We start from the raw sequence: 26,259 nt of genomic DNA on the forward strand, positions 1-26,259 counted from the left end.
TGTCAGCATTTCCTGTAAGTACTACAGGTACTACAGAGGGGAATAGGTAGCCATTGGTGACTTTGTGATACCAGCAGCCACTCTTATTTTTAAAACATAGCAAGTTCATTGTTAGCCCATTCTACAAAAAAAGTATGATACGTGTGTTAGTTGTGGTTTGCCTGCTATGGCTTATTGAACCTACCAAGGTACAAAAATGACAATAATTCACTTTGAATGGTCGGTGACCCTCTTCTGTGGCACTTAATACCATTTTTGGACCTTCTTTTGAAAGAGAGAAAAATTAGCTTATTTTGATACCAAAATAAGCCCAGTTGGTTGAAAAATAAGCAAAACAGAGGTTTTTTCAAAACTGATGCAGAAATTGCATTCGCCTAAATTGCACGAAAATCAGAATTTTAAAAAATTTCTCCTGCGCCCAATTTTGGACCAAAAAATGTTTAAAAATTAATCTGAGGTTATCTCATAAAAAAATTATCACATTTAAAAAAATGAAGAAAATATGAGTCATTAGAGCACATGGCACCAGGTGATTTGGCGTTGAATGAGCCCCCAGTAACTTAACAAGGAGGAAAGATGTTTTTCTATGCCTGGAAGTGTCAGGTGGGCTGACCACACCTACTTTTGGCCACACCCACCTCTGGCAGGCAATACACATCCCCGAGGCTTGGTGAAAGGTAAATATGGTCCTTAGGCCAAAAGAGGTTAGCCATCTCTGCCTTACAATAATGAAGAATTGCCTTCCATTAAGGGAAGTTTACTCTGGTGGCCAGTCACTCTCTTCCCTAAGCTAGGGAGCCCAGTCTTGTGGCCACATGTCTATGCACATGCGTGGTTGGTGGGCATATTGCTTGTAATTTAATAACGAAGATTCCCTCCCCTTTTATATATACCTACCCACCCTCTAAAGGGACACGGGTGGCACTGTGGTGTAAACCACTGAGCCTAGGGCTTGCCGATCAGAAGGTCGGCGGTTCAAATCCCCGCGACGGGGTGAGCTCCCATTGTTGGCAGTGAGAGATTTTACTTTCTTGGGTTCCATGATCACTGCAGATGGCGACAGCAGTCATGAAACTAAAAGACGCCTGCTTCTTGGGAGAAAAGCAATGACAAACCTAGACAGAGTCTTAAAAGGCAGAGACACCACCTTGCTGACAAAGAAGGCTGATCGCCAAAGAATTGATGCTTTTGAATTATGGTGCTGGAGGAGTCCCATGGACTGCAAGATCAAACCTATCCATTCTGAAGGAAATCAGCCCTGAGTGCTCACAGGAAGGACAGATCCTGAAGCTGAGGCTCCAATACTTTGGCCACCTCATGAGAAGAGAAGACTCCTTGGAAAAGACCCTAATGTTAGGAAAGATTGAGGGCACAAGGAGAAGGGGACGACAGAGGACGAGATGGTTGGACAGTGTTCTCGAAGCTACCAGCATGAGTCTGACCAAACTGCGGGAGGCAGTGGAAGACAGGAGTGCCTGGTGTGCTCTGGTCCATGGGGTCACGGAGAGTCGGACACGGCTAAACGACTAAACAACAACATAACAACAACATAGCAGGGGTGGGGAACTTGTGGCCTTGCGGATGTTGTGGGCCTCCAACTCCCGTTAGAGCCAGCCAGCATGAGAAATGCTCAGAGCTGTTGGGAATTTTATTCCAGCAACATTGCAGGTTAGTCACTGCTACTCTGTAGGCCTCAGAGTATATAGACATAGACATGAATAAAAGGAATCTGAAAGTCTCTGGAAGAATGTCTTCATTCAGTTTGCATACTCTTGTTTTATAGTGTGTCATATACAATGTGTTATAGCAGGTTGAGAAGGTCTGGATGTGACCCTTGCACGAAATATGAGCAAGATATTTCCCGTAGTTATGGGAGCTACAAGAGGGAGAAGACCACCTGAGGTTCTTTTAAGCAGAACGTTTGTTTCAACAGTAGACACAATCTGTCATAGAGAACAAAACAGTGACAGATCCCAGTTTTTTGAAAAGGAAGAATTTGGATGGATTTCAAGAGAACCAAGAGAAAATCCTGAAGGGGGAAAAAGCAAACAGAAATGAAACTTGTGGACTGGCTTAGTGCATGTGCTATAAAAGCACGTGCATTTTTAAATGGCCTCTTTTAGCAACACCCTTTTGTTCCTCTTGCTCGTATTTCCTAATCCCCAAATGCAGTCCAAATGTGTAAGTGCATTCAGTCACAATGTCGTTTTTTGTTTCCTATAGTTTGCCCGTTCCTAACCCCTCAGAGTAACTTACTGCTGTAGTAACTGTACTATCGCCGTAGTAAAAATAATTTACTGTTGCTGTTTTTGTTGTTGCTATTGCTGATGTTGTGGTTGTTGTTGGTGATAATGATGATGATGATGAGGTATCACCAAAGGGTGCAATCCCAGAACCTGTTAGGTCAGGGGTCAGCAAACTTTTTCAGCAGGGGGCCACTCCACTGTCCCTCAGACCTTGTGGAGGGCCGGACTATTTTTTTTTGGGGGGGGGGGGAATGAACGAATTCCTATGCCCCACAAATAACCCAGAGATGCATTTTAAATTAAAGGGCACATTCTACTCATGTAAAAAAATGCTGATTCCCGGACTGTCCGCGGGCCGGATTTAGAAGGCGATTGGTCCGGATCCGGCCCCTGGGCCTTAGTTTGCCTACCCGTGTGTTAGGTCAATGTTAACGTTAGTGGAATTGATGTCCTTTACCTGTTGTTCTTGGGTTTGTTTTTTCATTTTGTTGATGATGCACGGAGGTGTAAATGGAGACAAGAACCTAATGGCGTATCAGCCCCCTGCCCCACCATTCTGGGATCTCCTGCTCAAATTATCTTCGTAAGCTGGCCTTGTGCTATGGAACAGCAGTGATGAAATGCCCATAAACTAGGTTTCCACCATTCTCCAATCCCTACCCTCCATAAGCAGCCTCAACTCACATTGTCTTTCTTTCCCATATCTGCAATGGAGAGATAGACTTCAGAGCAAGATCTTAACTGAGTGGTCGGGCTTCTGCCTTGCTCTTAGAAGGTCCCGCGTTCAGTATTCTGCATCTCCAAGTAGGACTGAGATTCCTGCCCCAAATCCTGGAGAGCCCCTGTCAACCAGTTTAGACAGTACTGAGCTAGATGGATGGACCAGTGTTCTGACTCATTGTAAAGTGACTTCCTATTTTCCTAAACTCAGTTGCATGTTGCGTTACAGAAGTTAAGCATTGGCTGTAGTCTTCCTGTTCAGAGGGAAAAGGCAACATGGGCACAAGAGGGTTTCAGGGCTTTGTGTTTAGCCTCACCCCTGAGACCACATTAACTACCTCTGACCCACCTACAGTTAGTGGGAAGAGCCTTTGGTATTCATGGAGGCTCCCTGTGTGATGGTGAAGATCTGGGCTTTCAGTTGCAGAGGGAGTTTCCATGGATATGCAATGCTCCCTGCTAAAGAAGTCCCCTCCCCTCATAACAAGAGCTGGGAGAATCTTTTGACCTTAGGATGTGCATGAAATGCTCAGCTCTATGGTATATCTGTTGCCTCTTCCGTCCGGAATGATACAAACATTGGGCTTCCCTCAGAAAGGAGAAGTAGGACAGAAACAATAAATGGAGTGAATAAAATCTGGGCAATGCTGTTCCTCCCATTAGCTCCTTCACCCTTGCTTGCTTTCTGCGGGAGAAATTTGGTGGAATTGGCATCATAAAACCCACATAAAAATGTGTGGGTAGCAAAGCTTTCTCCCCTTTTGATCAGAGAATAATGAACGAAGCGGGAACAGTGACACAGAAAGATGCAGATTCTATAGACTGCCAAATTGCTGTGAACTTTGTGTTTCTTTCTTTCTTTCTTTCAGGGGTTAGCTGCATTATTACCTACTTTATTATGTAGCACCTTAATTAAATCATGGGCTGGAATGATCAGATCAAGTGTTTTTGGTTCTATTGTGTCTTCAGCAGCTTTACCTATATTCATTAAGCAAATGCCTCGTTTTATAAACAGGGAGGAAAATTATTTTTGCTCACTCGTCAGTTGAAGCATTCTAGTTAGCGCTTATCATGGTATGCGGTTCCCCTGTGCCTTAGAATAATTGGGGGCTGGGGGTGCAGGTGGTGGGGAGGGAAGGGGGCTGAATAAATCAGCTAGTTAGTGAAGATTTCTCACTGTGAAATAGCTTCATTCTGAAGTTCATAGTCCTTTTAGCAAGACAAGAGGCTGAATCAGGGTGGCCAGATGCCTCCTTCCATCTTTAGAGGCATCTCCTGCTAACAGCCCCAGAATGCCATGCTGCAGTATTCCACACCAACCTAGCACTGGGCATGCTCCCATGGCAGGATTCATTCCTCCATGTCACCAGGATCATACCACCCAGATTTGAACAAAGTGGCCTGTGCAAGAACTGTCTGCAGATTCCTTCAAGGGCTGCCTTTTCCCATGAAGCCTTTGATACACAAATCTTCTTTCCCCCATGTCTGTCCCTGCCCCACTCCCCCCCCCTTGTCTGTTGTCTCTCCCCTGTGTCTTTTTTCTAGATAGCAAGCCACTTGGGGCAGAGACCGGTCCTCTCATTCTTTGTAAGGTGTGTGGGAGGGATCAAGGTGGTCCGATATTAAATTAGAAATTAAATTCAAATGGGACCCTGACTTTTCTGAAAACATCTGGTTCATGAATACGAGAGGATTGTAAACAAACTTGAACCTCACTATTCAGGATACAGCTTGTCTGTTCTCAGCCATAAACCTGCATCTCTCTGCCACTCCACAGATTAGCTTTCAGCTCAGTTCAGCTTGGCTCCTCTTTCCACAGCAAAACTTTAGGCTGACTACAAAAGCAGGCTTTTGCAGTGGATGGGTGGAGGTCCTGATCATAGCCGGGGTGGGGCAGAGGGGCACTGTGATTGGCCCAGCCTCTTCCAGGGTTCTTGTCACCGTGTACATGGGTGGTGCTGTAGAAATGAATCAAATGAACAGAGCAGGGGGTGAAATCCCTTCAGTGCTGGTAGTCTGTCCAAAGGCAAAATGTCTGACCGTGATGCAAGATGCATCCGCGAGACCTTCTTCAGATTTAGTGCAATAATAGTTACACTTCTGAAAGTTAAATTAATTAAAAAGAATGATGCAGTTGTAGGAGAGGTGTTATTTTTGTTGCACAGGTGTTGATGAAATTTTCATTGTGAATAATTGATGTGGCTATTTAATATGAAAGAATATATTTGGGGAAAATAGCAGTTGCCATTTATAGGTGTCTGTGTGGGCTTGTTGCAGACCTACCGTTAAAAGTCTTTGACATTCCAGATTAGCTTAACTGTGGATTTAGGAAGCAGGTGGAGACATAGCTGACAGTTACCTATGGAATAAGGGATCAAAAGCAAGCGTGTGGGAGAAATTGGTTTGGTCCCCATGTTTCAGCAAACAGGTCTAATTTGCAGTGTTTTGACTAAAACATTTTCAAAAATGCAGGCATCAAGTAGGACTGCAAACCTCTGCAAATTTGCAATGCAGTTTCAGTTAAAAACGGTGTGTACAAAAGGTGTAGTTTTTTGAGGGGGTGTCCAACTACGTATTTAGAGTAAAATGCATGCAATAATGCGTGTTTTAGGGAAAATTCATACAGTATAAATGTGATTTATGTGGGTGTGTTTAATCTACAGAATTGGGATAGAATGGACACCTTGATTGAAAATATGTGAAACGGACACAGAATGGAAATAGTCGAACCCTAATGGCATGCAGAGATAATGTGCACCCATGATTTAAGAGTGGGCCACAAAATCATGAACATCTACCCTCTCTCATTCACAAATTCCCTCAAGCTCCCTGTATCGTAGATCAGCATGGCAGGTAACACTGCCTGGTTGAAAGACTTCAGTTCAGGACTCTACTGGGCATTTCCATGCCATTCTCACAACCCATAAACTGCGGTTATGCATTACATCTGCCCCAGCCCATGAGGTATCACCATTACAGTGTTTCACCATGACCTCTGAATGCAATATAGGCGATAGGAATAGGCGGCTTAATTGAAAAGACTTTGGCAAGGATCACTGGGAAGTGTATTGAATGCATGAAAGGCACTCTGCGTATGCGGTAGGACGGTGAGTGAAACCTTGAACTCCCACAGTCAGCAAATACACCCCATTATCTGGCATTCTCTGGGACTCTGAGGTTAAAATTTGGCAAGAACGTTTGCGGACCTGTCCTGATGTTATGTTCATGAATCACGGTTTCCTAAGCTTAAAAATAACTCTCTTTATTGCAGGGAAAGCACAGCATTTTATCAATAGCCTATTAGTGCCACCTAGTGTTCTCCATTTCCTTTACACTGTTGCTGCTGCTTAAGAAAAAAAATTGATTCAGCCATTATAAATCGGCAGACTTCTTATTTCGCACAAAAGGCATGCACTAATTTGCTGTCCAGCTGGAGCACGGATAGGTTTGCCCTCAGGTTCCCTTATTTCATCATGATCACTGTCTCCAGTTCCTTCCTCACTCTCAGAAATCATTTGCTATTGCTGTGCAGGCTTTCAGCACTTGTAAGCAGCATAGCTCTGCATAAAGTCCTGTATTATCGTTTATCAATGCTTTCATTTGTTAACGTATTTATTTGTGCTCAGGGGATCCAGACACATTGCTGTGCTAGTGCCATGCTGTTTCAAGAACGCTGAACTGTTTACTCTCCACTAACCTTAAGCATAGCTGGTCATCCAAAGCAGGGATGACTCATCCACCCCACCCCACCCAGTCTGGGGACATGACCCAGCCTCCCCACAAGCAAATTTTTGCTCACCTCCTGAGACCTCAACGATTTTGCCAGTGGCAGCAAAAAGAAAAGCTCAAGTAAACATTACCTGATGGGAATGCAAATTGCACCCTCCCCAGTCATCAGAGCAATCTTTTGATGAACAGAAAAGGGTTGATAACTCCTTTCCTTGGCTGAGCTGCACAGATGAGCGGAGAAGAGAGGGCAGCTGTGTGTCTCATGCATGTGTGCGGTATCTGCAGACGAGAGAGAATGGGCTGGCTGGCCAAACCCATTTTTAGTTACACTCACCAATGCCATACAGTCCATGGGAGATTAGCCAAGGGTGAATGTGGACCCTGGGCCAAAAAAAAAAAAAAAAGACTAGTCCCTTCTGCTCCAGACAGACACTCTTAAAAGTGAGCTGCCGGGGATGAGCAAGAGGAGTTAAAAATAATAATGAGTCTCTTGGTTCTTATCAGGAACCACAACACCGAAGACATGTATGCAGTTCCGGTTCAATTATTTGGCATATGCACTGAAAACATGTAGAAAGGGTTTGCTCTTGCAGGCTTTCAGTAATTGGTGTGTATAAACTACCCAAAGCAACGAACCATATAGGCTCTCTTCTCTGTCTTGTATTTTCTCCTGGTGAGCTAATTTTAGAAGCTATGGCCCTGACAGGTGCAGTTCATACGTTACAAGCCTCCCTGAATCCCCAGCGTCAGTGATGCTTTCCTGTCCCTTGTTGTGGGACCAAGATGTGGACTCACTGTCATGGTTTGAAAAGTCCCTAGAGAAGGAGGGAGGTAGAAAAGAAAGCAAGAGAGGTTGCAGCAATAACTGCTTATAGTGGTAGTGAAGTGTTTTCCACTCAAGATTAGACCGGGCTTCTAAATTAATGCTTAGGAGACTTTTATTTCTCCCGACGCTTTAGAGGCATGGCATATTTATTTGTTCCCCTTTTTTGCTTAGTTTGCAGTACTCCGCCTGTCAACATGAAAGTGCAGCCAGTGAACAGAACTGCCTTGCTGGTGACGTGGAATCAACCGGAGATGATCTACCACCCTCCCATTATGAACTATATGATTTCCTACAGCTGGGCTAAAAACGAAGATGAGAAGGAAAAAACCTTCACCAAGGACAGCGACAAGGACCTGGTAAAAACCACAGCATCAGAAGTTGCCATTAGCGTTAAGATAGCCTTACTGTGTGTTTCCTCAGTAGACGGCTGGGAGATTAATTTCTTGGGTCTTAAGCTGAATGGATGCTTTCTGCCTAACTCCTTTTAACACACATATGGTGTTTGTTGGTATCTGTGCACTGTTCCACAACTTCAAAACATCTGAATCTGATTCTTGGTTTGTATAGGTATAGGAGGAATGGCCAAACACCTTCGTCTTCTTGTATTGCGCTTATACCTCTATGGGGAACGACCGTAGGGTCAGGGATAGAGCATCCGCTTTGCATTCAGAAGGTCCCAAGTTCAACCCTGCCATCTCCAGGACCAGAAGAGAACCCTGCCAGAAACCCTGGAGAGCCACTGCCAGTCAGTGTAGACAATACTAAATACTAAAATACAGTGAACTGATGCATTATGAAGCAGCTTCCTAACCCTTCAGCTTGGAAACAAGTTCAGCTTGATGATGGAAGGAACTTGCTTCCCTGCATGTTGCTTCATACTAAGGGATCTGTGACCCTGTGGATGTTGCTGGACTCCAACTCCCACCATCCCTGACCATTGGCTGTGCTGGCTGAGGGTGATGGGAGTTGGAGTCCAACAACATCTGAATGCCCATAGGTTCTCCATCCCACTTTATGGCAGAAGTTGCAAATCCCTCTAATGGTCCTTATTGTGAATAGGAGATAAGCTATATTCTGAGGTTGTTCATGTTAGCAGATCCATTGCCCATTCGCAGGATTTGGCCTTTGGAGCCGGCTATACATGTAGTATATGTACCTTTGTAATGGGTGGCTTAAATTTGAGAAGAGACATAAGCTCAAATCGGGGCACTCTATATGGATTGGAATATTGGTCTAGCACTTAAGGTGGGATCTACTTGGCGTTCAACTTGCTGCCCAAGCAGAGGCAAGCGATAACTGTACAAGCCTTTAAAATTCCATGTGTCTAGAATGAAAGTGACATATTCCATTTTGAAAGGGCTCAGTTTATTGTTAATCAAAGCAAGCTTCTGGAATAATGAAATCAGTAATTGTATATGCACATAAAAATGCAGCCGCAATGAGTGAAATTTCTAATGACAGTTATCTTTTCTCCTCCTTTGCAACTACACACTCCTTGGGTACCATTCAATCAGTTTATAGAATAATACATGTCTTATTCTCCCTTAGATTGAGGTTCTTTTACTTAATTTCCATTTATATTTTCAATTTCCCCCCACTAGAAGTTGTTATCTGGGTCACGTTAGGGAGTGATGTGCTTCATGAAATCAGAAAGCAATCTTCTGAAAGGTGCCCAAGGTTAGGGCTGTATTATAATCTCAAACTTGTCATCATTTCGCACTCTTAAGGGAGATTATTCCCCCACCCTCCTACCCCCATTTCTAATTAGTAAAAAGAACAGAGTGCATTAATCAGGAAAGAATATCTACTTACAAACATAGGGTGTAGTCCCCCAGGAATGGCTGTTGCACAATTTCCATTCATTTTCATTGCTTTAGAATTGATTGCTTAGCTATTACAGATGCTATAATAATTGGCACTTTAGAATCATGATTTCCAGCCAGCATCAATCTGTGGCCAAGAGGATGGCTGCCTAACTGGACAGGGGAGGGGGGTGGTTTTGTTTTTTTACCCCCTGCGCTTCTCAGCTGCTACTCCATGTGTATTTTCCTCCCTGTTCCTTCTCAGTCTTGTTCTTCTAGAACTATTTGGTGGGCTGGAGATGGGGGTGGAGAGGATGATTTACATGGGGAGAAAGGCACACACACTCTCTCTCCACCCGCTTACCCTATGAAAATGTCTGCCCAAACAATCCACATCACAGTTGCATGGGAGATGGATAAGTGGTTTGTTTTTGAAACTTTTTGGGCGGCAAGAAGTAATGGAGCCTTGAAAAGGAAAGGATTTATTTTATGCCTGCCCATCCACAGGAGCAAATAGGTTTTCCCCCTACCCTTGGGTCCTTCGGGCAGATTAGAAAACGGTATAATATTCAACCATGAATAAAGTAGCAGTGATAAAAGAGTACCTAACCAGGAGTCTTCCTGGGGACGCAGGTGGCGCTGTGGGTTAAACCACAGAACCTAGGACAGGGGTCTGCAATCCGTGGCTCCGGAGCCGCATGTGCTCTTTTACACCTTTGCCGCGGCTCCGGGGCGGATACCAGCGAGGGGAGGAGGCGCATTGTGCGCCCCGACACTCCCCACTGTGGCGGGCGCTGTACTGGCTGTGACGTCGCATGGGGGCGTTGCGTGCGTTAGTCACGCACTGTCCCGACGTCACCTTCCCGCCCGCTGTCAGATCGCGGCTCCGGAGATATATTTGTTTTAAATGTCGCAATGGTTTTGCGGCTCCCGTTTTTTTTCCTTCGGAAACAGGTCCAAGTGGCTCTTTTTGTCTTAAAGGTTGCAGACTCCTGACTTGCCGATCAGAAGGTCGGCGGTTTGAATCCCTGTGACGGGGTGAGCTCCTGTTGCTCGGTCCCTTCTCCTGCCAATCTAGCAGTTCGAAAGCACGTCAAAGTGCAAGTAGATAAATAGGTACCGCTCCGGTGGGAAGGTAAACGGCGTTTCCGTGTGCTGCTCTGGTTCGCCAGAAGTGGCTTAGTCATGCTGGCCACATGACCCGGAAGCTGTACGCTGACTCCCCCGGCCAGTAAAGCAAGATGAGCGCCTCAACCCCAGAGTCGGTCACGACTGGACCTAATGGTCAGGGGTCCCTTTACCTTTAACCAGGAGTCTTCCTGTAGATGAGGAAAATGAGGAACTTGGCAGGCAGGGAATTTCATGGGTAAAGGGGGGAGGCTTCAGCTCTTGTGTTCTGAGGGTCTTCTGACCTTCCAAAGCGACCTGACATGACGTGTGAACCAAGGACCCAGTGAAAAAGTCCTCAATTTTTTTAAAGTCGCTTAAAGACTAGTTTTAGGGAATATTCTAGTTTTCACATGGTCCGTCTCCAGGTAATCCTCTGATGAGTGCATGACCCAAAGAAAGCCTTCTGACAAAAAGTAATTCTGCAAGAGCAACTAGAATAATCTTTCCATTGTGCCTAGCAAAAGCAAACTTTTGATTACACAGACAAGGATTTCATGTGGTTAACAGACACCCAGCACACGTCAGCTTTTTCTGATGAGGCCTGTCCTGGCTTTTGAGTCACGTTGAGGCTAGCCAAGTCAGAAGGTCACACAGACCTTTAGTAGCTGATACATTATGACAATATGGCAAAGGGACAGAAATCTGGAGCCTCCCTCCATACTTTGAAAATTCTGTTTACCAGCTGCTTTTATCATTTTATTTTTGGAAAATTTGTAAATTATTTGCTGTTTTTGATTGACTAAGAGCCATTACAAATCCAGTTACAAAACTCTGGTATCTCTTCAGATTGTATAAATATTTGTAAATGCTTTTTGGTCCCCTTAGGGCAGGGATGGGCTAGGGAACCTGTGGTCTTCAACATGTTTGTTAGACTCTAGCTCCCATTATCTGTGACAAGTAGCTGTGGTGGCCTGGGGCTGATGGGAAGTGGAATCCAACAGCATTTGAAGGGCTACATCCAGCTCTTCAAGCCTCTCTTTCTGACCCTCAGGAATCTCTGCAAGGCCAGACCTCGTCCCCACCCACATCCCCTATTGGAGCTGCTTTGAATGTTTTTGCCTGGCTGGAATATGTCCTTGAATTTGTCAGTGTGGGAAGGTTGTCCAGAAGGAAATAATGACCCCTGGGCTTAAAAGGGTTCCCCACCTTAGAACAGAATGATTGAACTTGGTGCATTCCTTGTGCATTCCTTCCAGCGACCTAGAAATTTGTATTCTGGGCTTGAGTCACACTCCCCTGTGGCATCTCTGCTTCACAAAGGCAACTGCTAAATGGTAGCTGATCTTTGCCACTGCCTCTTCCTGTGCAGACAGATGCTCCTCTAACACTCTGAAGTCAGGCATGGCTGGGTTATATGATTCCACAGATCCCCTCACCGCTAGTTTCATCTGGTGCCCACTGCTTATTGTAAACAAAGGCTGGTGTTTGCTTCTGCCCCCAAAATTGCATAAATCCTGCAGAATTTGTATGTTCCTCTGTGCCTTTTGGCATTTCTCCTCAATGCAGATCCTGCTCCCGGGGGTGGGTTTCTCTTGCCCCTTGTGTAAACTCTCTTCTAAGTTTTCTGTTTGTTTTACAGACTGATCGTTCAGAATCCAGTTGGGAGGGATAAAACTGAATAATATCTATTTTTTTTAAACAGAAAGCCATCATTAGCCATGTCTCACCTGACATCCTTTATCTGTTCAGAGTTCAAGCAGTGTGCCGAAATGACATGCGCAGTGATTTTAGCCAGACAATGCTCTTTAAAGGTAAAAACCATGCAATTATCCTGTTCTCTTGTAATGTTCCCTTGGCCAGGGAAAAGTGCGTAGAGTTTAAAGTCGGGGGGAGGGGCGGTCAAGCTGGCATGGTATTTAGGAACAGTGCTTTTATAAAATCGCATAAAGTGGAAACGCAATTGAAAGAGAAAACTTTGCTGACATGATTCACAGTATGACAAACCACTGAGTTCATTTCCATCATCCCAAATTGGGAGAGAGAACTGACCTTTGGCCAGTGCTATTGTTGCAGATCCAGCATGCTTCAGATGCTATATGAATCCCGAGAAAAATAATGGAGTGGGCTAAAAAGTACTTTAAAAAGTTCTTTAAATGTTCTAAAAAAAACTCTGGAAGAGCAAATTTTGCAAAATTGTTACTCCTCTTCCTATGGCTAACGCTTGCTGTCATATACCAACCCCAACTATACCAGCTATGTATTGTTATGGGTTTGACATTGCAAATGGGGCTGTGATGTTGAAAAACGTGGAAGTGTTTTTCTTGCAGAGCAAAAGAAAAAAAAGACCACTGGCATTCACAACAGTGCTCTTGTTCTTATGACCCCGTGCTCAGGTTTAGTGACGTGTTCTCACATCTCCTGTGTTTGAAATGTGTTACAATCCCCTTTAAAAGAAAAAAGAAAAAGCTGGTAGCTATCAGAGAGTATATGCCTCTTTGTATTCAAGCGGATCAAGTCATGGGGAGAGCTTAAATATTTTAAAATCATATACACCTCTCAGGAAGGAGAGTTTGATCCTCAAAAATGTCTGCCTGTCTGAAGCTGCAGACACAGAAACACAGCTGGGTGTTCAGCCACTCCTATGATATAATCCTGACAATGTTTCTACTGACACAGATGCAGATCCAAACTGAGGCAATTGTGTCAGCAGTAATAATTGAACTTTTAATTCCAGAAACAGAAGCTTGCCTCCCTCGCACAAGGCCGGACTGGGCCCTCGACGGCCATTTTATATTTACACAAGGCATACTATCATTTGTGGTGGCATCTCCACACATGCCCAGTTACAAGTGTTGACCCCTGACTGCCTAAAGACTGAGGTAGCAGAACTGGGGGTGGGGAGGGGATAAGAGATAGTTTGACAGGAAAAGCAGGAAAAGTATAACGATAGGAAATTCATTCCATAATCTTGTAGTATGCATTGCTGGCTTGTGGGAATGCAGAGCAAGGGTAGGGGACAGTATTTAGAAGTCTCAATTCTCATTCCAAGGAATAAGCTTGTTTATAGTTCCCCTCTGCCTCAATACAAGCTATTGAAAAAAACAATTGATTGGAAAACAGCCATTTATTTATCTTTGAATCCAGACTATTGGAGCCTTAAAAATTTTTTTTTTTACTGTAACTCACCCTGGGATCGTTAGGCTAGAAACTGAAATGATAAAAACATAAAATTATAGTGTTTAATGTTGTTTGAAGCTTAATCCACTTAAGGATTATTATTACTTTTTCCTTCCCCAGCTAATACTACTCGAATTTTTGAAGGGACCAGGATAGTGAAAACAGGAGTGGTAAGTGACATGAGTCATTGAATGAATAGAAAAGCATTTTTTTAAAAAAATACTTCAATGTTCTCTCCAGCAGGTGGCAGCGTTATATAGTAAATGTCCTGATTTAAGTCCTGATATACCGGTAAACGTCCTGATTAAAATTCAGAGAATCAAATGATTTTGATAAAGAGTTCTTTTTTTGTCTTTCATCATTGAATATTAATATTAATTATGATCAATATTAATTATGATCCTAGGACTATGCTGATATGTTTGAATGTGTTAAATTAAGGCAAGTGTAAAATTAAGGCAAGTTAGTGAAACTGGATTTTGAAAATAAATAAATTGGGAAGGTGTTTTTACACTGAATAATATACCAAAGAGCATTGTAATTAATTGAGGGGAACCTGCTGATGTGAATCAAAAGAGTGAGAACATAGTATCACCATTTTATTTTTGGTTTTGTTTAGTCCTGTTTGGAACTGGCTTTTGATAGCAGCCGCACAATCAGCAGTAAAAAGTAAAAAATTCTAAACATCAATGATATGTGCTAGAATGATGTTAAAAATTCCTTCTATTGCAAGCATAAGATTAATGAAAACTGGGTGAAGCTTTATAATAGGATGAAACTATCAGGGAAGTAAAACTTGTAGGTCTAATCAAACTAATTATTATTTAAATTAATATATTTTTTAAAAAATCTACAGACCCTTCTCATACCTTTTCCTTTTCTGCTTGATTGATCTGTTAGACTGTATTCCATTATTTAAAACTGAGGAGTGGGTCATATCCTTTTTTTCTTTAAAAGAAGTAGGTAAGGATGTGCCACCAGCTAAACATAATAACATTTTACTATGTGCTAAACATAATGAAAATTACATCCAAACAAAATTATAATGGAGCAGTAAAATATAGCAAATGCACTACACGGCCCTATGTTTTACTTATTATTTTATATTGGTTGGAGCTGAGTAAAAAATATCTCAACAAAATGGGATTCAAGTGGAAATTCCCCAGAGATGCAGAAAAACAATATAGCGTTATTTTAAAGTTTTAAACGTGTCTATGCAAGCCACCTAGAATTATTTTTCAAAATCCCATTTATTTCAGATTCACACAGTGAATCTCTGTGTTGTTTAAGCCTCTGTTGCTTAAACTCACCTACTGAAAGCAATTGGATTTAGAATAGTTTAACTCTTGAGTAGATCAAGAGGGAGGGAATAAACCCAAATGCCACTGTGAAATTCATTGCTATGCCTTCCTTGATCTTAAAGGAGGAAACTATAACTCTGGTTCTGATTTGAGCTGGGCCTCAGTCGTAACATAGTTGTCTTCAGCCTTCTGTTGTCTTTGTCTTGTGAATCTCTGTGTTGTTTTGCCGGCTAGCTTTAACCACAATTGTTTAAATATACTTGTCTTATTTAAACAGAATAATGGGCAGAATGGAGTGTTTGGAAAGAAAAGGAAATCAAAAGGAAAAAAGAGCCGAGGTAGCATGTCAGGTACCTCTACTGATGCTCTCTCTGCTGTGTTTTCTTCTCTTGTTCCCCCTGGTGATTTCTTCAAGCCTACAGCTTCTCCTGCACCATCAGCCGACATGGCTCCCATCAGTTCTGGATCTTCTACTTGGACTTCCTCAGGCCTCCCCTTTTCCTTTGTATCCATGGCAACTGGAATGGGGCCTTCCTCCAGTGGGAGCCAGGCAACGGTGGCCTCTGTGGTCACCAGCACTTTGCTTGCAGGCCTTGGGTTTAGCAGTAGTGGTATTTCCTCTTTTCCTAGCACCGTTTGGCCAACTCGCCTCCCGACATCTGCCTCGACCAATAAACAGTCGGCGAGGCCTGTCCTCGCTACCACCGAGGCTTTATCTTCCTCTCCAGCCCCGGAAAGTGATTCCGCCCTCACAAAAGACAATGAAGGCGCAGAGGATGGGGAAAAGGATGAGAAGAGCGAGAGCGAGGATGGGGAGAGAGAGCATGAAGAAGAGAGAGAAAAGGATTCGGAAAAAAGGGAGAAAAATGCTACGACGGAGGCTGCCGAGGTACAGGATAACACTGAAGCTACAGACACCACTCTTGCTCCCAACAGGACTACGGAGGGAGGGAATAAAACCATACCTGATCAAGGGCAAAGCCAAAACATTTTCCCAACAGGTAGGAGTCCCGGACAAGAAGGAGATACGGAAACAGACTCTCAATACGAAACAGTCCCTTCCACCCAAGTGCCACCAGCATACACAAATGAACAATACACTCGAGAAATTCCATTAAGACCAGAGACAGCATCAACAACACCTTTACCAAAAGAGAACAGATTTATTACCATTAATCCAGGTGAGTTAACTGTGTAGGTACCAGGGAGGGGAAAGTGGGGGGCCAGGGGACTGGAAGTGTGTCAGAAATTGTTCATCGCAACAAAATGTCACTGATGCTTTTCGGCTGCTTTTGAAGTGTTGTAGCACCAACACTTGGGTTCATGCTTTCAGGAAACTTCATTACACGTTCTAGCAAACCCTTTTGTAATTACTGTGCTCATGATTATTTCGTACATTAAATTTTTCAGCATGGAACCTAGCATCCCGATCTGGGGTGGCGAAAGGAAGGATAGATGTCATAAACCCTGAATGGAAATAAATAGTTCTTGTGTAGGAGTGTCTGTGTCTTGTGACAATTCTCCACACCTTCCTAAGAAGATTCATCTTGCTTGCATTGGAAGCATCACCCCAAATGTTGCTAGAGAATGGCATAACTGCAATAGGTGTAGGCATACTTTGAACCACATTCAACTCGTATTAAGTAGCCTTAGTTGATTCCACCCACACACCTCCCAAGCTTCTTTTCATTTGTGTGTCTTTTATAGTGGCCTGAGTTCATGACTTCACACAACACCCCCTTGCCCTGTCCACTTTAATCAGTGTTTGGGTTACTCTAGACAGTTTCTATTTGGCGAACAAGACAAGCAGTCCTCTAGTGCTATTGTACTTGGTTTCAGAACTCAAAATCCACTCAGTATATGGGCAAATCTACTATGTGAGAAGCGGGGGTGACACCTTCCTCCTGTTGGCTAATTTTAAACTAGGTATCCTGTTTCTCAATTTACTTGCATGCCTGAATTTCTCTCTGTGTAGGTGTGAGTTTGGGTGTGCATCAGTGTTCTGTTTATTGAGCTCAGAGGCTGGTAGATTTCTTCCCACCAATCTGCTTATGAAGTCTTAATGTAAATTACTGCACTTTTTCTCTCCTGTTTTCTTCCACCCTCTTTTGTCCTTTGCCTCTTTTGCTGTTGTTTTTAGTCACAGGCAATATTGTTAAATAAAATCATATTAAACAATAGTGGGGTGGGAAGGCACAGAAGCTAATAAAAGAGTGGAAGACATCCTTTAAAAAGCGGAAGTACAATCCAAGTCGGTTTGGGGAAAACTCAAGAACATAATTTCTGCCAGGTGTATTGTATGTAAAACAAAGGGATATTGGGTGCAACGAGGTAAAAAAATATTTTTAAAACCTGCAATTTTGTTTCTCAAATACATTGTATAGAGGAGGCCTGCCGAAGGAGCAGTAGGGCCACTGGACCACCACTGTGTAAAAGGAGCACTCAAGGATGACAGGATAAATGAGTTCTTTGCATCTGTATCCACAAAGAGGGTATAGGAAAGAAGCCACACTCCAACAATTCTTCTTGGATGGTGAATTGGAAGAAAAAGTTGCACAGAAGAGATTTTGGAGCAAATTCATTGGTTTTGGGAGGGGTGATTCAACCAGATAAGATGGCATTCGCCCAGGAGTTCTAAAAGAGCTCACATTCAAAAATGAAATACTGACTTGGGCACCCAGCCTCTTTTTTCTGACATTATCCTCCATACAGCATTTGAAAAGGGCTAATGAAGGGCCAGTCTTGCATACATGTACACAAACACACCTCCACATATGATCCTGGAAGCTACATAGTCAGCTAAATGTGACTTGAATTATTGGTCTATTAGTAATATTTTTTAAAACGTTAAAAATGGGTTGTTTAAATACTTGATTGTTAGAGGAGGAGTAATAATTATCCAGTGTGTTCCTGGCAGTGGGAAGAACTCAGTCCCATTTGATTGAATACCTGAGAATCTATGGGGAAACCCCAGAGTCCCCCAAAATGGGAAAGGAGCAAATATACTGCCGGATTTTACCACCCACCATGGTCTTATAACTTAGTCCTGTTTGGAAGTTGGCAGTAGGAATATATCGAAGAAAAATTGCATCCATTGAAGAAATGAATGGAAGGAATTGTTCAGAAGTTGCTGATCCATTCCCCATCTGGGGAGACCTAATCCATCCCCTAAGCAATCCCCACCACCAAATGATGCCATTCTTTTTATTAGTTGTAAAAAGAAAATAAAGCAATCAGCCCACTACCCTGATGAAGATATAAATGTCCCCTTCCCCAGTCATAAAGTCAATCATTGGATGAATGGTGATGGGATGATGACCCTCAGCTGATCTGTACATCTCAACTGAGATCGGGGAGTTTTGTGGTTATGTCTTCTGTGTGTGGGAGCGTGTTTGTGCATCCAAAAAAATGCATGTGACAGTGTGGGGTGGTCAAACTCATCACTGACACATGCCCACCAGAAGGTTGGCTGGGAGTGAAAATAGCCCATCAACCAAAAAAAGTTAGCTTCCTCCAGAACAGTTGCAGTTTCCTATAGACCCACAGAGGGGAGACCAGCTTTCCCTGGATAAAGTGACAGTGATGTTATCTGTTTTTTCCTTCCTCTTCTCTACTCATTCAGTAGAAAAGTCAGGAGCTACTTTTTGACAGCTTAGGTTTGTTGATTTGCTTGAAGTTTGTTTTAAAATATTTTCCAACATTCAAGGCATTGTGCAATATTTAAAAACAGCTCAGTGAGATGAAATCACAAAGCAAGTGGCAAGAGATAATGATACAAACATCCCCAAAGTTCCACAAAGACAAAATAGTACACATTAGAGCAGAGTTGGAGAATCTTACCTGTGGCCCCTCAGATGTTGCTGGATTTTGACTCCCATCAGCCTTAACCAGCATGGCCAGAAGACAGGGGTGCTGGGAGTTGTAGTCCTGCAAAATCTGGAGGGCCACATAGGAGCCCCAAATCTCAACCCTATATAATGCCTTTCTCCCTCTTCCTTATCTCTTTGTCCTTCAAACCCTAAACAACAACAATAATAATTTTATTATTTATATGCCACCCATCTGCCAGGAGTGTTGAACAGGGGCTTAGGGTACAAGGCAACACTTAGTGCTCCTTTCTCAGCTCACTTCTTTGCCTTCGCATACCATCTTGTCTAACTTGAATTATGTCTATCCTGTACCTACATCTGTTCTGCGTACTGTGTTGCTTTCCTTCCTGCTAAATAAATGTTTAGCAATTGTCATACTAATGGTGTGTCTTGTGTTTATTACTTACAAATTGTATCTTCCAAGCATTCAGTTTCTCATGCTGGTGAAAGCACTGGTGGTTCAGTAGCTGCTTGGGGCCTTCTCACACAATAAGACCACCGTAAACCTCTGTGCGGTTGAACCTCTGCACACTGCCGATAGGAACGGTTGGTGGTGGTGTGGAAAGAAACCCCATGGTGAGGGCTGACTACATGGAGTGATGAGCTGGTGGCTAGGAAATGGCTCACTGTATGGAGCCATTTTAAGAGCTTTTTCGCTTGGTGAAGCCCATTGCCAGTAACCCCATTTGCATATATAAGCTAAACTATGGATTAGTATAAGCAAATGTGCAGGTTCCCAGAGGGAAGAGCACAGCCACTTTGTTCCTTCTCTGGTTCTGCTGCTGTGAACTGAGCCATAGTTTGGCCTTGTGTTAAATCATGGTTTCTTTCGCTCCAGACAAACCATAAACTGTAGCCAAGATTTGTTCTATGGCTCATGGGTTTGTCTGGAGAAATAAACCAGGAGTCCAGGGGGAAAGGAGAAAAGCAGCTGCAATTGTCAAAATCAAGAGGATTCCCATGTTTGATTTCCAGGTGTACATCAGGAATAGATCACAGTAATCTAGCCAGATTCTCCCCTCCCTATACTCTGCAGGGATTAAACCATGGGTCGGCAAACTAAGGTCCGTGGGCCGGATCAGGCCCAATTGCCTTCTGGATCCAGCCCGCAGACGGTCTGGGAATCGCTGCGTGGGATTCCAGTGCGCACATTCTTTCCCTCTTCCTCTCCCTCACGTGGCAGCGGCACCTCCTCCCTCCCTCCCTCCCTCCTCCTGGCTTCTCCCTGCCCTGCCTAGAGGAGGAAGGGGGCTGGGCTTTGTTGGTGCCAGCAGCAGCAGTGCTTGAGCGGCCGCCATTTAAAGCAGCCCCTCTCCGGGCCCCTTTCGGGTGCGGCTCATCATCCCTCCACTGCTGCTGCCACCAGCCCCTGCTGCTCGCAAGACACAGGTAAGCAGCCACCGGGGCTCATGGTGCTCTTGCGTCATTTTTCTACTTCTTCAAAATATAGTACAGTCCCCCGTCCGTCCATCCCCCAAGGTCTGAGGGACAGTGGACTGGCCCATTGCTGAAAATGTTTTCTGACCCCTGGATTAAACCAATAGGTGACTGGACATTGCCTCATTGGAATACTGCCACCTCCCTCCCTTTCTCCCCTATTTATCCTGATACGCTCTGATCTTTTCCCTTCAATAGACATGGTCACCAAGACAATCCTTTGTGTGTTGAGGCTCATTTAGCCTCTGTACGCCTAGGCCTTCAGTGTTGCTGTCTGAATTTCAGTTGTACAGAAAATTTTAAAAAAAACAAGCTTGAGGTTGTGCAAAAGCCTTTGGGAATAACCTCATTAGGATAATTAAGCATCTGTGTGGGTTCCCTCTCCCCCCCATTCTCCATATGCGGCAAGAATTATTAAGTTATAATTTCTTGTGATTCGTGAATGTTTTGCACTGCCGCGTGTAGGAGCCTGCAATCACTAAGACAGTTTGCATGCAGATAAACAAAAGAAAATCAGACCAGATTTTGCTGGCAGACTGTGTATACACAATATGACACTGTAGAAAAGTGTTGCCAGTCTCAACAGAAAAAAAGGACATACTAAGGTGTAGAGGGAAGCGAGAGAAATACCTGCAACTAAATGGAAAGTAGCGTATGCTGCTGTTTCCTCTCACGTTACAGTGAGTAAAATGCTTCCGCTATTTATACTTGAATGGCTTGTACTGTGCTGGAAACAGTGTGCATTGATCCATTTGCACACAGGGTTTCATGCTCCCATAGGCTCATGAGTGTCCTCCAGTTGAATGGATGGGTGTTCATTGCATGGTGGAATTCTGGTAATACAGTGGTACCTCGGGTTAAGTACTTAATTCGTTCCAGAGGTCCGTACTTAACCTGAAACTGTTCTTAACCTGAAGCACCGCTTTAGCTAAAGGGGCCTCCTGCTGCTGCCGCGGCGGCGCCGGAGCCCGATTTCTGTTCTCATCCTGAAGCAAAGTTATTAACCTGAAGCACTATTTCTGGGTTAGCGGAGTCTGTAACCTGAAGCGTATGTAACCTGAAGCGTATGTAACCTGAGGTACCACTGTACTGTGTTCTGTGGCGTCTTCCTGTATGTTACTGGAAGAATGAGAAATAAAATGCCTAAAAAGGAAGGGAGAGAATTTTCATTCTGGTACAGAGAAAGGTGACTTCATAACATGTATCATCTGTTATGTTACGTTAACCAAGTGTCCATTCTCAGGAGCCCATTAGGGTGGGCCGACAAACAGAAGTTAATATGCTTATCCGGTGCCCCTGCCCCGATCCCTGTAATATCTTGCCTTAACAGTTTCATATATTTCTCCTGGCCCAGATTCTGAAACGGATGAAAACTGCTGAATGAGGCTTTCCTCGGGAAAGCAATTGTTATGGAATAAGCTACACATTTCAGTTTGTGGAGAAATGGCTTTTAAAGTGCCGGTGATCATGTTAGGTAGGACTCCCTGAAGCAGATACGCTATAATAATTTTTATTCCTTCCTACTGGGATGCATTCCAAGCCAGTAAAAGGCAAACTGAATTAATTCAGCGGTGACATATGCCACAGGAAAGTGTTTGCATTTCTTAGCAAAACTGGAGTTTCCTCACCCCTACCCCCCCCCCAAAAAAATGGGCAAAGTTACAAAAAGGATACATTATATTTGTCTATTGCTGCTGAACTGCCTTTGTTTAAAACGGAAAGCTGAAAATGCTGGGTGGCGGTTGTTGTTTTTGTTGTTGGGATGCAGGGAACCAGAACCGTCTGTGTCATTCTGTTTAACGTACATTTTCCTTCAGTATTACTCAGCAGGCCACATTTTTATAGGCTTCTCAGTGCTGGACCCCTGCTGGTAGCCCAGATGTACTGCGGACCGTCTGCTAGCACTGAGCACCACCAGTTACTTTTGCTGGTACTTTTGAATACTCCCTTTATATTTGCTGTAAAATACTTTTAAGGTTTGCCTTTAAAAAGCAAATGTTCAAATGTGGCTTTCTGTTCAAATGTACTATTATGCTTCCACCTCTCCTGGTGCTCTGGGACAGCTCTCTCTCTCCCCTTCCTCTTTTTGTAGATCCAAATTGTTGGTTAAAATAAAATATTTCTTCCAAACTAATTATGTATAATAATATGTCAGTAGTGCTAACTACTAAAGTCTTAAGCTAGACACCTTTTCCTCTGTTGCCACTGGCTGCTGCCGTCACATAAGAAGAGATCAGACCAAAAGACAGGCACTTGTCCGGCACATTATCCATGCATACAATGCAAGACACCTAATTAGGACTTGGTGTTGGACTTGGAACTGAAATTTGCTGGTCATCCATGAATTTTCTAGGTAATCATGATCAAGCCACTGTATCCCAGTGTCTGTTGCCCATATTGTAAGAATTATTCCTGCTTTCATGTTGCAGTAATTACGCCCAGTCGCATAAGACAAATGTGCTAAAAATCTGTAAAGCGTTCTAGAAGTGCTGTGTAAATGTATAAAGAGACATGGGTTTACTGTTCCCAGTTTAATCTTGTGAAGTCTGCTGTGTAGCATTCTAGAAATCTAACACACACAAAATAAGAATGTCCTGTATGCAGGTTTCCATCTCATTGGCCAGGAGCCCAAGATGCTAAGTGGTGCCACAAACTTGACAGTGACCACTTCTGCTGCTTATGGTGGCTTGTTTATAGTCCTTTTGATGCATTTGCTTATTCTGATTGTGTTCATTCAATAGATCTTGAGGGACTTCTTGACACTGGCTGTTTGGACATAATACTGGCCATAACCAAATTAGCTTCTGCACGTCCCCGCTTCACTTCTCCCTTCCTGCAGTAAGGAGACAATTCATTGAGTGTTGGCTTAATGTTGTGTCCAAACCAAGGCTCACATTATTGACCCTTGGGTCCCTTCCAGTTCTATGATTCTTTGAGGTTTATTCTCCTTCCAAACAAACTACAGTCAGGAATCCAAGAACAAATTTTGTCTTCCTGATCAGGATTTGTTTAGGAAACTGGTCTAGCTAACTGACTTAACTATGTTTTATGGCCAGTGTTAAGTGCCATCGTGCCATGCTGGTTGGGGCTGATGGAGGTTGTAGTCCAACAGTATATGGAGAGCCACAGGGTCCCCATCACAGTATTAGAGCATCACACTTAAAGACTTTCTGTATGTATTAACAGAGGACCAGCTCGGTAATCCAGATTCTGCATCATTGCAAGAAACCCTAACGCTGTGATCATAAAATAGAATAAAAAACTTTATGCTTTGCTGAAGACTAATGAAAGTTCAGTCACACCATAGATTTGCGTAATGGTGTTATGATATCAGCAGTTTAATTTTCAATTCCTTTCTTAATGATCCCTAGCATAGAAATTGCCTTTTTTTCGCAGCTGCCACATACTGATCAACATCTTCATCAAGCTATTCACTACAACCCCAAGGTCTTGTTCCTGGTTGGTCACTGCTGGTTCAGACCCCATGAGCATATATGTGAAATTAAAATGTTTTGCCCCATTAAGATGTTTTGTACACTTGTTCACATTGAATTGTGTTTGCTATTTTACCACCCATTCACTCAGTTCTAGAGAGATCCTTCTGGAGTTCTTTTTTTTTTAAAATCACGCTGAACAATTTTGTATCTGCAAACTTGACTTCCTCAATGCTTACCCCAAACTCTAGATAGTTTATGGAACAAGCACAGGTCCCAATACTGATCTTTGAGGGACCCTACTTTCTTCTTCCCTCCATTGAGAGAACTCTCCATTTTTTCATCCTGTCTGCTTTCTGTTACTTAACCAGTTCCTGATACATAAGAGGGCCTCTCTTCTTGTTCTGTGACTGCTAAGCTTACTCAGCAATCTTGGGTGAGATACTTCATTGAAAACATTTTGAAAGTTCAAGTATACGATGTCAACTATATCGCCTCTATCTCCATGCTCTCAAAGATCTCTAATGGGTTAGTGAGACAGGACTTACTTTTGCAGAAGCCATGCTGGTTTGGATAACATAATTCAAACTGTGAACAGAGATAAAAAATATGAACATTGGTAAAAATTTTGCTTTAAGCCATGTAGAAACCTGAGTTGAACTGTGGCATATAGGAGAAACTATATGAGACCCTGTTAGTTCATTCGTTTAAATATGTGCAACTCTTTCCCCATTGTTAGCCTTGTTTAAAATTTTTAGACATTGTCGACACTGATCTGTGTGCTCTCCACATTGTCTTCCATGAAGTTACCCAAAATGTCTTGCTCTGAGGCATATTTGAACTCAGGTTTGTATCTTTCTACAATAATCTGTGGTGAGAATCCAGCAATTTACATCTTCAGAGACATTTCAAACTTCACAGTGAGAAACGCTGCAGTCAATGATTGTTTATACATTACAATGTTGAAATGTTGGGAGGGAGTAGAGGATGAAAACAGTCATGGGCAAAAACTGGGAAAACTGAAAAAATATTCATGCACCCAATTCCTATGACCATTTGAAGTTGGAACCTAAAGAATGTTTCATGATATCAAAACATTCCTATGCAACGCAACCAAGGTTTTGTGTTTCCAGTGTAATTCCTTGCTTCATAAAACACTCATCTTTGTTTTGAAGTCTGATCTTCACTCATGTGGAAAGAAGTACCATTTTCACTTTGGGCCATTTTATACATTATATTTCCAGGTGTACACAAGAAATGTATTGCATCCACACCAAAAAAGGAAATTGAAAGCAACAAAGATATGTTCACTGTTAGAAGTACCATACCGGGATACTTGTCAGGGAGCCGTAATTGGCTGTAGCTCCTTGCCAAGTGTACGCTTGATGGCAAACTCAGGTTTGCCTCTGTGTAACGTGCACAATGGCCTGCTGTTCAAATTATTTTGTAGCCGTTCAGTTTCTTCTTGCAGTTACTGATTTTGTTGTTATTTGCCATGCAGCAGACAAGAATATTTCCAGTATGGCAACCAGACCTGCTACTGGCAAAATGGAATGGATCATTCCCCTCATTGTAGTCTCAGCCTTGACGTTTGTGTGCCTCATACTCCTTATTGCTGTTCTTGTCTACTGGAGGTGAGCCTTTTTAAAGCATTTTTAAACTCAATGATTGTATGCACTTTTGTGACTGCACTGTGATTTCTCTGCATTCATTTAGCTGTGGTTCTTGCATTGCAGGAGATTGGCCTCGATGACTTCCAATTCTATGATTCTATTGTTTTTATTATTTTCATCAAGCTAATCCGATGACAAATACCCTAAATACACCTTTGACAATTGGTATTTGTTTCCAGATTTGTGCCATGTAAATAAGCATGGGAATGGGAAGGGCACATGTATGCTGAAAGTTCTGGTTCAGTTAAAGAATTTCAGGTAAAGGGAATGAGGAAGACCTCTCCTGAAACCTTGGGTCGGGGTAGGCAAAGTGGTGACACCTGGGTCTTGCCAGGCTTCAGCTCCCTTCAGACCCAGGCAGCATGGCCAGTAGTCATGCAGGATGGGATTTATATTCCTGCAACATCTGGAGGATCACACATTGGCTGCCCTTGGCTTATCCCAGTACAGATTTATTTGTTCTGTGCTTGACGAACTCAGTATATTGTCTGACTAAGTGCAAGACATTTTCATATATTTAGGCAAATTTGCTGTGAACTGCCGTCAGATACTTCTTGCACTGTGGTCCGTGCGCATCTTAAAAGAGCAAATATGGGTTCAAGTTGGCTTGTTCTAATAAACCGTAGTGAATATTGTCCAGGTTTTGACATCACAAGAAGCTGCTTGTGTTTACTTAGATGTAAGTCCCATATGAGGAGGTTTTTCAGTTATGTGTAGTCAGTGCCTAGCAACAGATACTACTGCTACAACAACAACAATCCAGGAAGAAATATACTGGTGATAAATGAGTGTGTTGGAAATACTATGGCAAATCAAGTGAAATATGGGAAAATACAATAATAAAAGATACAGTGGTATAAAAATCAAATCTACTTTGCTTTCAAAAATATACCAAGGGAACCAAGGGTTGTATCCACAGGGTAGATTCACTGTAA

General features: G+C 43.0%; 1 protein-coding gene and 1 long non-coding RNA gene across 7 annotated transcripts in view; one reads left to right on the forward strand and one right to left on the reverse strand.

The window, feature by feature from the left end:
• Positions 1-26,259, forward strand: part of PTPRG (protein tyrosine phosphatase receptor type G) — a 538,241-nt gene that overhangs the window by 435,891 nt on the left and 76,091 nt on the right. For 2 of the 6 annotated variants that reach the window (XM_083600381.1, XM_083600383.1), the window contains exons 9-13: positions 7,693-7,877; positions 12,136-12,244; positions 13,731-13,780; positions 15,189-16,092; positions 25,153-25,285. In XM_083600381.1, the coding sequence (XP_083456507.1) occupies positions 7,693-7,877; positions 12,136-12,244; positions 13,731-13,780; positions 15,189-16,092; positions 25,153-25,285 (1,381 nt within the window). The remainder of the gene's footprint in view (positions 1-7,692; positions 7,878-12,135; positions 12,245-13,730; positions 13,781-15,188; positions 16,093-25,152; positions 25,286-26,259) is intronic. The other 4 variants (XM_083600384.1, XM_083600386.1, XM_083600382.1 and 1 more) reach the window with 3 other exon arrangements.
• Positions 23,825-26,259, reverse strand: part of LOC310757482 — a 53,451-nt gene continuing 51,016 nt past the window's right edge. Inside the window, exon 2 of the long non-coding RNA XR_014545253.1 lies at positions 23,825-24,239. This is a non-coding gene — a long non-coding RNA (uncharacterized lncRNA). The remainder of the gene's footprint in view (positions 24,240-26,259) is intronic.

Source organism: Podarcis filfolensis (assembly GCF_964270895.1).
Source record: "Podarcis filfolensis genome assembly, chromosome: 2".
Classification (NCBI taxonomy): Eukaryota; Metazoa; Chordata; class Lepidosauria; order Squamata; family Lacertidae; genus Podarcis; species Podarcis filfolensis.